General features: G+C 43.8%; 1 protein-coding gene and 1 long non-coding RNA gene across 2 annotated transcripts in view; both read left to right on the plus strand.

The window, feature by feature from the left end:
- The window catches only part of LRP1 (LDL receptor related protein 1), a 297,752-nt gene that overhangs the window by 63,357 nt on the left and 220,230 nt on the right, over nucleotides 1-14,165 (plus strand). The window contains exon 2 of the mRNA XM_040425719.1: nucleotides 10,161-10,283. Within this exon, the coding sequence (XP_040281653.1) occupies nucleotides 10,161-10,283 (123 nt within the window). The remainder of the gene's footprint in view (nucleotides 1-10,160; nucleotides 10,284-14,165) is intronic.
- LOC120996049 lies at nucleotides 2,886-8,169 on the plus strand. Its single transcript, XR_005777712.1, has 3 exons — nucleotides 2,886-2,896; nucleotides 7,092-7,095; nucleotides 7,993-8,169. It is a non-coding gene; the product is annotated as an uncharacterized LOC120996049 (long non-coding RNA).

Consider the following 14,165-nt stretch of genomic DNA (forward strand, 5'->3'; position numbering starts at 1 on the left):
GACAAGGACAGGACTGTTCTATTAAGGGCCAGCTGTTCCGCAAAATACGGAATGCGCGCAAAATACATATGGTCGTGTGCATGAGGCCTTAGATTGTTGTGGGATTGACTCTCTCTGGGGTCCTGCTTTCAATGTTGCATGTACAGTGCTGCTTAATTCAGGCCATGGGACTACTAAAAACACCTGGATATAGTGCCTTGTAGACCTTGATTGAGGTATGTCCATATAAACAGAAGAGACCCCACTTGAAATGTCAGCAAATCTGCATGGAGATCTTGCTGGTTAAAAGCCTGCATTACTGAAGTGCATGTGCTGGTTGACTCCCTTGTAGTGCCTCTCTACAGTCCTGGTCGATGCTACATGTCTTGCACTTCTCTTTGCTTGTGCCAGGTCCTTGGGGGCCCTGGGAGGTGGCTGTATTTTACTTTTCTGGTACCATGTATTCACTGTACTGGATCCAGAACAAGCTCCCATCCTCCATGTAGAAAGTGATTTACAGATTGCAGCAGTGCATGCTGACCTTGATAAGTAAGGACTTGTATGATCTGTTCTTATTTTGAGACTTGACATTTTGGGTGTTTTACTAGTTTTATATAGTTATCAAGTCCCAAGTTACGATATTTTCAACTTACAATGGTCATCCTGGAACAGTTGTAATATTAAGACTTGAGGAACCTCTCTACTTGGGGTCCACTTAAGTTGAGAAGCCCTGATTTCAATGAGCTCCCATGTAGACCTATGAAAGAAATGTCCGATAACTGATGACTGTTTTATGTGATTTTCTGAGAACATCCAGGGTTTCAAGGGCTTAATTTGTGGGCAGATTAGACACTCAACTCATCAAGTGGTGCTTGACACATTGGCCACCCCAAGCATGATGGGACAAGTTACTAACATACTGTATTTTACTGCACATCCCTTGAGCAACTTTTGTTTTCCTGCCACTTGAAGCTGATCTTCACCTTTGCTCTTTATCTCGAGTTGTATACATTTTTTTGACTATTACTGTATCTTACCGTAGTTTTTCTATTCCTCACCTCCTTGACCCACATCATTACTGCAGTGCGGCATCATTACAGTCAGGTTAATGCAGTGACCTCGGCGGTCATCTTCTCACAGTCAGCATTTCTGGTGCTCAGAGTATTACTTCTGCTTGCCTGAAGTGCAGGCTAAACAAGTCCAAGAGGATCTGGAAAGGAAACCGAGAAGAGAAGCGGGCCTGCCAGCGTTTATGCTAAGACATTTTAATTTTATGAAACCTTCAATAATATTTAGAAAAGCCACACAATGAATTGTGTAGAAATCTCTTGGGAAAGCTGTTATTTGTGAATACACAAGCCATCTAGATCATAACTTTTGAAGTGTAGAGTGTTTAAAACTGCAGAAAAATAAAACCGGCATAAATCACCGGGAAATGCTGCAGCCTTGTCAGCCAACTTCTTGTTTCACCATGATTGTGACGGAGCCATGAGCACAACAGCTTGTGAGCAAAGAGCAGAAATCTGACTAATGAAAAGGTACTGCATGTGAAGGGATGGCCTATATATTCAAATAGCAGCAGCATTTCATCTTGGCCTCCAGAATCTACCATCAAGACTGGTGCATATTAGGCTGGGTTCACGTCTGCGTCCTTAATTCCAGCCGTTGCCGGAATTCACTGTACCCGGCGTACATGCTGGCCCGCCTCGGCACAAAAAATGCTACATGCAGCACCCGGGTACCAGATGTGCCACCATTATTAAGAATTCATATCATTTGGTCATCTGACCATAAGGCGTCTCTTTACACATGCTGTTAGTTTAAAACGTAACTTTTATTTTGATTCTCATTAAATCATCTACATAGACAAAACGTGATCTACAAAACCACTGTGAGACTGTTTAAAAATCCCTGTAGTTAGTAGGCAGATACCCTTCTTTCTATTTAGTATCTAATCTACATTTCCTTCCAAAAGTATTCCCCCCCCCCCCCCCCGCCCCCTTGACTTTTTTTGTATTTTGGTGCCTCACAACCTGGAATTAACATGGATTGTTTGAGGATTTGCATCATTTAATTTACAGAGCATGCCCACAACTTTGAAGATTTGTTTTTTTGTTTTTTTTTGTTTTTATAGTGAAGCAAACAACAAATAGGACAAAATAACAGAAAAAGTCAATGTGCATAACTATTCACCCCCCTAAAGTCAATACTTTGTAGAGCCACCTTTTGTGGCAATTACAGCTCCAAGTCGCTTTGGATAAGTCTCTATGAGCTTACCACATCTTACCACTGGGATTCTTGCCCATTCCTCCTTGCAAAACTGCTCCAGCTCCTTAAAGTTGGATGGTTTGCGCTTGCGAACAGCAATCTTTCAGTCTGACCACAGATTTTCTATTGGATTGAGATCTGGGCTTTGACTAGGCCATTCCAAGACATTTACATGTTTCCCCTTAAACCACTCAAGTGTTGCTTTAGCCGTGTGTTTGGGGTCATTGTCCTGCTGGAAGGTGAACCTCCGTCCTAGCCTCAAATCACGTACAGAATGGTACAGGTTTTGCTCAAGAATATCCCTGTATTTAGCATCATCCATCTTTCCCTGAACTCTGACCAGTTTCCCAGTCCCGGCTGCTGAAAAACATCCCCAGAGCATGATGCTGGCACCACCATGTTTCACTGTGGGGATGGTGCTCTTTATGTGATGTGTTGGGTTTGCGCCAGACATAGCGTTTTCTTTCGCCGAAAAGTTAAATTTTAGTGACCAGAGCACCTTCCTCCATATATTTTGGGAGTCTCTCACGTGCTTTTTCGCAAACTCACAACGTGCCTTTTTTGTTTTAAGCTGAAAGTAATGGTTTTCTTCTGGCCACTCTGCCATAAAGCCCAACTCTATGGAGCGTACGGCTTATTGTCGTCCTATGTACAGATCCTCCAGTCTCTGCTGTGGAACTCTGCAGCTCCTCCAGGGTTACCTTAGGTCTCTGTGCTGCCTCTCTATGCTGCCTCTTGGGTTAATGCCCTTCTTGCCCGGTCAGTGAGTTTTGGTGGGCGGCCGTCTCTTGGCAGGTTTGCTGTTGTGCCATGTTCTTTCCATTTGGTTATGATAGATTTGATGGTGTTCCTGGGGATCATCAAAGATTTGGATATTTTTTTTATAACCTAACCCTGACTTGTACTTCTCAACAACATTGTGAGTTCCTTGGTCTTCATGGCAGTGTTTGGTTAGTGATCCCTCTTGCTTAGGTGTTGCAGCCTCTGGGGCCTTTCAAAAAAGGAGTGTATATGTAATGACAGATCATGTGACACTTAGATTGCACACAGGTGGACATCATTCACTAATTATGTGACTTCTGAAGGTAATTGGTTGCACCAGAGCTTTTTATGGGCTTCCTAACAAAGGGGGTGAATACATACGCACATGGCAATTTTCGGTTTTCTATTTCTAAACAATAGTTTTATATATTTTTCTCATTTCACTTCACCAACTTAGACTATTGTGTTCTGATCCATCACATAAAATTCAGATTAACAAAACATTGAACTTAAGGCTGTAATGTAACAAAATATGAAAAAAGTCAAGGGGGTGAATACTTTTGCAAGGCAATGTATATGAAGAGTCACTGTTTATTTCCTTCACAGTGAAACTCTGCTATTTGTAACAGTGTAACAAAGTAGTCCATCAATGCGCGCTATGACCGGCTACATATCATTTCTTTTGTATCCACTACTTTCCATTCATTGCTTTTGAGCGGGTACACTGCCTCCTACTGTACTAAAACAACACACCTACACTGCCATCCGACATGTTTTGCTGGCAAACCGGCGTCCTCGGGCGATCGGGCAGGTAGGTCTGTTGGGGGCGGGGACCATCTTTTAATAGATTGGTAAATGATGTCATAACGGATGGATTCTATGGCGCTTTATTTCACTCCCAGTATTTCCCTGAATTGTTGTAAGACTCTCCCCAATTCGCTCACCCTCCTCCTATGTTCTGCCCATCAGCTTGAGTCATGCCGGCTTTTCTCCGGGTGCATCGCTTGTCACGGAGGTTCGCTCATTCGCGCCAACTTGGGAAATTTTTCCTTTTGCTCCAATGGTATTGCGCATGTATCGGGACTTAGTCCTACACTACTAGCTCTTATCACCATTATTAAGAAGCACACACCTCTTAATAATTGTATGGCCTCTGTGCAGGCCTGTACGCCAAAACAGTAACCTATACTAGCTAATGAGTTGGTATAGATTTACGCTATAATCTGTGCTAGTTTCCTGGGGTAGATTATAATAAATATGCCAGGCCAGCTGTAGGTATCCCTGCACTGCGCCCTTCAGTCTCCTCCAAATCAAAGTCACAGACTGCCTGATGCATACTGTGCCTTTCGTAGCCCAAGACACTTCTTGTTGCCCTTAGAATGGCTAGCATTACTTATGTGAACGGTGCTGGCCAATCCAAGAGCATAGCTGGACAAGCCGGAAGTGTCTTGGACCAATGATGCACCGTATGCTCCACGTAGTCTGAGAACCAGCACGGCCATCTTGGATGGCAGAAGAGGAGCCCAAGAATAAGAGGATCTGCAGCTGAAAAGATGAAAAATAAGGCACCAGGTAAGAGTTCTGTGTGTTCCCCAGTCAATGGAATGGTTTTCGTGTCTTGAGGGTTGTTTTAACTTAGCCAAGCGTTGTGTTATCATTGGGGAGAGAAGGGAAAGCTACGGCCAAACATCTGGTGGTGGCTTATCTCCCTTGATTGGGAACAAAAGGATCAGGCATAGAAATTCAACATGCCTGATCTTTCATTCCCCTGACATCATCTGTTGGGGAAGAGTCGGCACACCCGACACACTTAAAATAGTCATTCGGTCCCACCAAAATCAGATGGTTGAGCCAACTTTATCCCTAATCTAAAGGTGCCAATACACATATCTTTGAGGAAAGTCCATTAACTACTCTAATCTATCAGGGCTTGATAGAATCATGGTAAATTAATATTTACTCCCTAGGTTTTATGTTATACATAGGTGAGCATGGACACACCCAACATTTTAAATGCAGTAATAAGAGGAGAGCTTAGCTACCATCATTCAGAAGTCTGTTGCATCCATAAATGATCATCATTGTGATACGGTCTGTGACCTGTGATGCGTCCGGTCATTTTAGAGAAGTGCTATGAGATGACTGTGGATGCCCAATCAAAGTTGAAGGCAACTTGCAGAATGTGAGATGCACTCCTATAGGGAAAGTCTCTTATATGATAATGGTGTGTGACGGTCACTTGGCTGTGTCAGGATCGCAGTCTTCTGCTCCTCAGTGCACATCTATGTCACCATGTCACTGGATCACACCCAAATGTGTAACTCACTTCTTGCTACAGATGTGACACATTGTTTTCCATTATAGCGTATTATTGAGGCCAAAACATGCAAAACTGTAATCCATGTTGACCACTTAAAGGGGTTGTCCAGGATTTTACTATTCACTTCAGTGGGAGCAGCACTGCAGTAACCAGCTCTGTCCACTACACAATGTAGTTCCAGTGCTAACTTCCAGCCCTGGAGCTTCCTCAAATCAACTGATTGGCGGGTTGTCCGACCCTCTGCCAGTTCAATATTGATGGCCTACTGAGGATGGAGACCTTTTTGGTCCTAAAGGTGTTTTCTAGGATTAGAAAGACTTGCCTGCTGTTTTTCTTGAGACCTGCCCTTGAGCTGTGTCTGGCTTTGCTGTTCAGCCTCAGTAAAGTACTCTAATACCACACTCCGTGTGGGCGTGCCACTGTTTATGAATGAAAATTGCAAAGTTTTTCAAATTTTTTTATTTTTTTTTGCTCTACCTTCTTATGCACTTTTTTGCAGTTTTTATTTTTGCTGAAATGCTGTGAACTTCATGTACAGGCATGTTGCTGCTTTTGGAAGAAAGCCGCCATGTTCTTCTAATCCAGGACAACATGGTTTTTCTAATACTGGAGGTCCTGGGCTGTGCATGTAGCATTATTTTTCTACTTTATGAAGTATCGCCAGTTGATGATGCAGCTTGTGAGTCCACCCAAACACTGTGAGCCCTGACATTCGCACTGCCTGATGGGGACAGCATAAATGAAGCCCCTAAAAGCCCATGCAGATATAGTGTTACACGTGGCACTGTTCTTTTCTATAAAAAATGTATTGAAGAAGCAATATTTCATACAGAGCTGGCACAGGCGAAAATCAGCCGCTGTCAAAATCCATATGAGCGTTCATGAAAAAAGTAATCCTGAATGAACATGTGAGCCCGTTTTTAGGTCACTAGTGTCAGTCCAGGACAAGGGTACTAGAACAAAGATATAAACTGCTGCTTGCAAATAAACCTCTGGCGTCTGTGATTCCTTAGTGGTCAGATTTTCTACATTTTATGCAGTGTGCCCTGAGGGGTATAATTCGGATCATTAAACCCCTGCTGAGCCGTCTTCATGCCCTGGATATCTTCTACTGCTCAGGCAACATCTGCTGTTGTATGTAGACAGATCAGGCACTTGTAGCTATGAGTTCTCTATGTATCTATCGGCACCCCCTACCAGCACCTTCCCCTCTAGTAGCTTCCCATACTGTTGATTGAATAGGCCACTGTAGTCTGTGCCACCATTTTTAGTCAATAGCCCCATTTATGAACTTATAATCTTTTACCGATAGTGCAAGAAAACAACCCAGTGGAAGAAGGGTCACGTGTTGTAGGCCCCATTCATGGAGCAGTTCAGCCTCGCCGTCATTTATCACCGGGCAATGAATGTTCTACAGTATGCTATTGATAAGGCTGGAATTTCTTTAACAGCCGAGATCATAGAAAAACCACTTAGAAGTATAGGAAGTCTGGGACATGCAAGGCTATGGTTTCCTGAATGTAAATGGCTTTTCCTTTACGTTATTTTACAAACGTCTGTACTGTAGGTTTTGTATTTTGACGATTAATCTTATGTGGGATTTTTACAACATTTTTGAAGGGAAGCTGTAATCAGATTGCAGCTTGAAACGGCAGCAGGCTCCATCATTACAAATAATTAGGCTGTACTGTGCCGTGTGGCAGAGAAAATAGGCTTGCATAAAGACTGCTCTCTATTAGCTTCGCTCCCAACGTGGAGAGAGAGACGTATCAATCAAGCCGGACGGGAGTAGTCCAGCGGACACTCCTTCCTGTGACCCCTTTACTCTGAAGAGGCGGCAGCGTACCTCACAGGGGGCACTGTTTCTCATTGAAGAGACTCTATGGTTATGGGGAGAAAAAAGGTATGCAGATTAGCTCATGTTGGCCAAAGTAGAGACCCCATCAAAAGGAAAAGCAAGCTACCTATAGAGAGCCCTTTTGGGGGTTCTTGTTCCTCATCAGTACAAAGCAGGGTACCAGTTAGCTAGATGATGCTGCTCAGAATAAAACTTAGCTCTTATATGATGAGGGAATCTGATGCTGTCTCATAGTACTGTTGGTTATGCCAGCATGAAGTAGTCCCTTTAAAGTATATTCTTAAATGTCCTCATTTGTGTCAGATCTTTAACTAGGACCCAAAGTCGTAATAGGCTAAATGGCGAAAAAAAATACTAAATTTTAACAAGCCAAAAGTGAATATAAGAAACTGCTTAGTTATGAAAGCTCACATCCATCATACCGTATTCCTTATTTAGAAACCTCTGGTGAGCGCTGAAATGGGTGGTTGAAAGCAGAAAGGTAAAGACCCTGCAACTTCAAATGGATTTCCCAGAACATTTCTCTTTCACTGGTGATAAACATTACCTTCCAGTTATTCCATGGTGTAAAAACTCATCCAGAAGTTACAATAAGTTCTCTAAAGGAGCCTTTGAAGTCTGTCAAAGTGTCCTCTCCAGAAGTGCCAGAGCACTCTAAGACTTTTGGAGAAGAGGTACCTTTAACGAGCAGTTAAGCACACTGAGGGCAGGACTCTGTGCCCCCTCCATGATCAGCAGAGAGGTTCCTGCATAGTCATATTGCCTGGCCCTGTCAAACAAGAAGGAAAGGGACAGTCTGGTAGAGCAGTGGTCCTCAACTCCAGTCCTCAGGGCCCACCTACCAGTCATGTTTTTAGGATTTCCTTAGTATTGGGCAGCTGATATAATTAGTGTCCATCCATCAGGATTTACCACAGGTATTCATTCTGTGGGATACTCCTAAATCCTGACCGGCAAGTGGGCCCTGAGGGCTGGAGTTGGAGAACCCTGTGGTAGAGGAAGCAGGAGGCACAAGGGTGCACAGAATGGTTGGGTCCCACCCTCTGTGCACTAAACGGCTAGTTTTTTGTTGGGGGTGGTGGTAGTTCATAATGATGGTTATCATTCTTATCGGTAGATGGACACAATAATTCTTGCCTCGTAATATTTTCCTTCCTGCATATTGAATTTTAGCAGAAATTTAGTTGTTGGTAATGGAAACCCCTGTGCAATATACTGTGTTTTAAGACTAGTCAGACAAAAATGTGGTAGGCAGCACTGGCGTTCAGTTTTTAGGATGGTAGTTAATACCAATGATTATAGAGTCCTAGTCAGCCTGTTAATTGTAGTGCCCATCATTCCGCTACAGCCTGGTCTAGTAGGGGCAAGTTCTGATGGTTTATTTGATGTACAATGAGTCCATACCATTACCAGCATGGTTTTCATTCTTCTGCTCCGTTAGAGGATCAGATCATTGAAAATTACAGATGAGCTGGATCCGTCACTTGGCCAAATCCAAGTGGCGCTGGACAAAGCCCATTGACTATAATGGGGTTCGTGGGGTTTCCATTCAGGAGTCTAGTCTTTTATCAGACAAAATAGTGCAGCATAGTTCGGTGTTTTATTCCATATTCATTAAGGAATCTGTTGTGGAAGACCCTAATGGAGCCTTATCTGATCACATTCGCTATTGATCCTGCAATTCGGGGTGATTACATTTCACGTGAATTGGAACAGAGCTGTGATTGCCCTGCATGCTGTTATTATGTAGATGGCATGCAGGTAGGTATTAAAGAGGCTGCAGTGTTCACATGTACAAAGATGGTAGGTGGGGTGCCAGGAGTTGGAACCCCCCAGCCATCTGATATTGATAACCTATTCTATGTACTGCAACTTGTGTACTATGTAAATTATGGAAATGGCGTGAATGTGTTGCATCGATCGAAGATTATGGTAAAGATTGTTTAAGCTGCCAATACACTAGTAATATCAGATTGCCCTAAGGGCTCTTTCACACTTGCGTTGTCCGGATCCGGCGTGCACTCCATTTGCCGGAGGTGCCTGCCGGATCCGGAAAAACGCAAGTGAACTGAAAGCATTTGAAGACGGATCCGTCTTCAAAATGCGTTCAGTGTTACTATGGCACCCAGGACGCTATTAAAGTCCTGGCTGCCATAGTAGTAGTGGGGAGCGGGGGAGCAGTATACTTACAGTCCGTGCGGCTCCTGGGGCGCTCCAGAATGACGTCAGAGCGCCCCATGCGCATGGATGACGTGATCCATGCGACACGTCATCCATGAGCGTGGGGCGCCCTGACGTCACTCTGGAGCGCCCGGGAGCCGCACGGACGGTAAGTATACTGCTCCCCCGCTCCCCACTACACTTTACCATGGCAAACAGGACTTTAGCGTCCTGGCAGCCATGGTAACCATTCAGAAAAAGATAAACGTCGGATCCGGCAATGCGCCAAAACGACGTTTAGCTTAAGGCCGGATCCGGATTAATGCCTTTCAATGGGCATTAATTCCGGATCCGGCCTTGCGGCAAGTGTTCAGGATTTTTGGCCGGAGCAAAAAGCGCAGCATCCTGAACGGATTTCTCTCCATTCAGAATGCATTAGGATAATCCTGATCAGGATTCTTCCGGCACAGAGCCCCGACGACGGAACTCTATGCCGGAAGAAAAGAACGCAAGTGTGAAAGAGCCCTTAAGGCAAATGTAGATTTATAGACAATTAGCTGAACACTTTTGACACCTTTTTGGGTTATGAATAAACTTCACCTGAAGATGCCCGTGGAAGATTGTGACGTAGGATTGTATAGTCGTAAGTTTCTGTCGTTTTATACCCACATCACCATCAATGACCAGCGGTTCAACGTGACTGTGAAATATCAATATTGTGCAGCCAGCTTTACTGGTGCTAACGTTGTAATGTCTCATCCTTTTCCCTTATTTCTCATAGATGGTAACATCTAGCATTTATTTGTCTTTCAGCTCCAAAAACCTGTAGCCCTAAACATTTTGCCTGCAAGGACCAGGTAACGTGCATATCAAAAGGTTGGCGGTGTGATGGCGAGAAGGATTGTCCTGATGGATCTGATGAAGCTCCTGAGATATGTAAGTCATAATGTAATAAAGCTATTCGGCCAGGTGAAGTGATTAAAAAAGTATGGGTGCCTTGCACTTTTTTTGCACATGCTTTTTGGTGCATTTTTGCAGTAAAAACTCCAGGTCCAGATGTTAGCTGAAGGTCAATGGAGGGACCGGACTTTTTTTTTGTACTGGAGTTTTTGTCCATGCGATGGTGTTTTTTGTCTTTTCAAATAAGCAGCAAGTTGTAGCTCTTAGCGGAGCGACAGCGCTAGAGCATTGGGGCAGCAGTGAATAATACTTATTTTTTTGTTTTATTGCATCCCCTGCTGACCTGTGGGGTTTGTAAATATCCCCTGTAAGCAGAGTCCATGTATTCAAGTAATGAGGTCATCATACACGGGGGAAAATGAGGTATTCTCCCCCCCCCCCCCTTTTTTTTTTTTTTTACTTTGAATTGCAAAATTAAATAGTTTATTATTTTTATTTTTTTTATATTTCTGCCTATTATTCCTTTTATTCAGTTTCAGTGCTGTTGGAAATCCCCATGTATACTGCAGCTGAATATTCGGCAAATTATAAATGTAGATCATTAGTCCTGGATGGATAGTGGATTTTTGCCTACAAAATATGTCCCAAATGGACATCTCCGTTCTCCTCTTCTATCTGTTTCACTATTACCATTTTACTGTTAGTACTAACTCTTTTAGTGTTGCTTTTAAACCTTATAAAGTGATTCTGAAGCGTTCTCCTGGAAATATTTGAATAAATCGAAAACTGGGTGTTTCTATTCCCCATGTATGGCTAGACAGTGTCAGAGTATGTAGGGTCACATCCTATATGGTAAGAGGAGGAGGAATTGGTATGAAATTTTATTCTGCCAAATTAAAGGGTTTCTATCACTTCATATCACATATTTAGGTGTCAGACACTAGCGATCCGCTAGTGTCTGCTCTAACAAACCATCCTAATATGATAGGTTTTGGGGCAGCCGTTTTGCTCAAATAACAACTTATATCTTTATGCTAATGAGCCTCTAGGTGCTATGGGGGCGTCATTAGCACCTAGAGGCTCCGTCTACCTTCCTAAACTGTCGCCGCCCAGCGCGTCCCTCCAGCCCGCCCATCTCCTGCTGAATGCGATGATCTGCGATCCTCTCCGTGCGCGTCTCTGTTCTGCGCATGCGCAGTGAATGCCTGACCGCTTCCCTGCTCAGACAGCTCCACTGCGCCTGTTCCTCGGAGCACTATGATGTCATCGGCGCAGGCGCAGTGGAGATGTCTGAGCAGGGAAGCGGTCAGACATTCACTGCGCATGCGCAGAACAGAGACGCGCACGGAGAGGATCGCATTCAGCAGGAGATGGGTGGGCTGGAGGGACGCGCTGGGCGGCGACAGTTTAGGAAGGTAGACTGAGCCTCTAGGTGCTAATGACGCCCCCATAGCACCTAGAGGCTCATTAGCATATAGATATAAGTTCTTATTTTAGCAAAACGGCTGCCCCAAAGCCTATCATATTAGGATGGTTCGGTAGAGCAGACACTAGCGGATCGCTAGTGTCTGACACCTAAATATGTGATCTGAAGTGATAGAAACCCTTTAAGGTTGGGTTCTCTGTATTGAGCTGCTTCACAGCCCCTCCCCTCTGCTGTAGCATCCAACCAGGAGACCAATACAGCAACCATTGACAACAGAGGGGAGGAGCTGTGAGGCAGCTCAATATGAGCGAGCAGGTAGAATAAAACTTCATATTCACACTACTCCCTAATGAGAAAAACTCCACAAGAGCTGTTTGTAGTGCTCTCTCCAGCTTGGCGAAAGATGTTTACAGAGTTCCTTTTAAGTAATATAAGTTAAATATGTTGACTAAAATTACTGGCAATTTTTTTAGCCTGGGACGAGATTTCAGGGCTGGACTCTGGTAGTGTGTTGTAGAAGGTGCTGCTGTGAGGTAGGTATAGTAAGCTGCAAGTGTATGGGATCATTCATTATAAGATGCACTTCAGTCCCACCCTTCTGTAAGAAGAAAGGACATCATTAAGACTGTCTGTGTGCTTAGTAATTGGTGGCTGTACCCACCCTAAAAGACAGGCGGCATTTACTAAGTCCTCAGTCCTCGCAAGCCCCATTTCACAGTGTCTCATTCATGTTTGGGACGAGTAATCGGAGGGCCATAGCCTGTGACTGAGTGCTGAGCACAAAGCTGCAGTGTGCTACATGTAGGCTGGCATGCAGACCGGGAACTGCATGTTATGTCAGAAATAAATATGAGATAACAAACAAACAGGCGGCAGCCCTGCTTATACTCCACTTGTGTCCTGCCGCCACAGTGCACTTTTATTCTTCATGCTTCTGGACATAATACCACCACCTAGCCGTTGGATAATACTACCGTATTGTTATTACCACCATACAGGGACCATATAGAAGTAGATACAATTCATTCAGAAAGTCTTCAGACTCTTTCACTTTTTTCACATTTTGGTATGTGCTAAAATAAAAACAATAATTTTTTTTTGAAAAGTGGGTGGGAAAGAGAACATGAGGAGATATTTTAATTAGGTTGACTCCACATTTTTCGATCCATGTTTTTTTTAAAACTGTTAAGTTTGCAAACCCACTCCAGTAGGGGGATGGCATAAAAAAAAAAAATATGGAGTAGCTTTTTTTGGTAGCGATTACAGCCTCCAGTCTTCCTGAGTATGATGCCATAAGGTTTGCACACATGGCTTCGGGAATTTTCTACCATTGTTCCGGGCAGATCCTCTCAAGTAGGGTTGGGCGATATAAAAAAAAAAAAATCCACGATAACTATCTTAAGAAATTTATTGTGATAATGAGATATATCAGGATAAATAGCTATTTAGAAGAAAAAACACTGGGGGCCACAAGGAGATATTATACTGTATGGGGGCTACAAGTTTTAGCCCTCCCCCATACTGTATAGGATCTTTGTGGCACCCATACATTATAATGTTTCCTTGCTGCCCACATACAGTATACAGTAGTGTCTTCTTGTTGCTTCTGTATGGGGGCAACAAGAAGACACTACTGTATGGGGCAGCAAGGAGACATTTATACTGTATGGGGCTTATACTGCTGGGACTCAGATGTGTATATTCCCCTTGGGTCTAGTACATCCCCATCTATGTACACTGTATACGGGGGTGTCGGGTGTTGTACACTGTATATGGGGGGAGGGGGTCGTTCATGTGTATATGGGGGGGCAATAAGTGGTATATTTAGAGCTATTTGCAAATGCTAGAGCTGGCACTGCCATGTGCAGAGGCTGCTGAAAAAATGATGAGCCTGCCAACAGATGGTAAGATAGGATAGGAGATGGTATTACCTAGGAGACATGTTTATTCATTAGTAGCCTAGTACTGGAGTTTACTAGTACCCTAGTCCGCATATTTTTCCCCCACTGACCCCACTTTTTGGGTCGGTGTGCGGAGTCCTGGCAAAGTAGGAGCGAGGAGGGGGCAGCTGCAGTGAGAACTGGCAGGCAATGTGTGCAGGCAGCCGGACGCGGACGTTTAAGAAGTTCCTATGACATCACTAAAATACAACGGTAATTAAGAAACGGTGGTATCGCCGTTTCTTAATACCGCAATATATCGTTAACACCATTATATCACCCAACCCTACTCTCAAGGTCTTTCAGGTTGGATGGGGAATGTCTGTGGATGCCATTGTCAGGTCTCTCCAGAGATGTTCAATTGGGTTTAAGTTGTCCTTAAGCCAGTCCTTTGTTGTCTTGGCTGTGTGATAAGGGTCATTGTCTTGTTGGAAGGGGAACCTTCTGCACAGTATGAGGGCCAGAGCACTCTGGGTCAGGTTCTCATTAGGAATATCTTTGTACAGATGTTGTTAAATAAACAATGGCAAGAAAAGGTTAGTTGACTTTTTC

This window comes from Bufo bufo, chromosome 3 (assembly GCF_905171765.1).
Source record: "Bufo bufo chromosome 3, aBufBuf1.1, whole genome shotgun sequence".
NCBI classification, from domain to species: domain Eukaryota; kingdom Metazoa; phylum Chordata; class Amphibia; order Anura; family Bufonidae; genus Bufo; species Bufo bufo.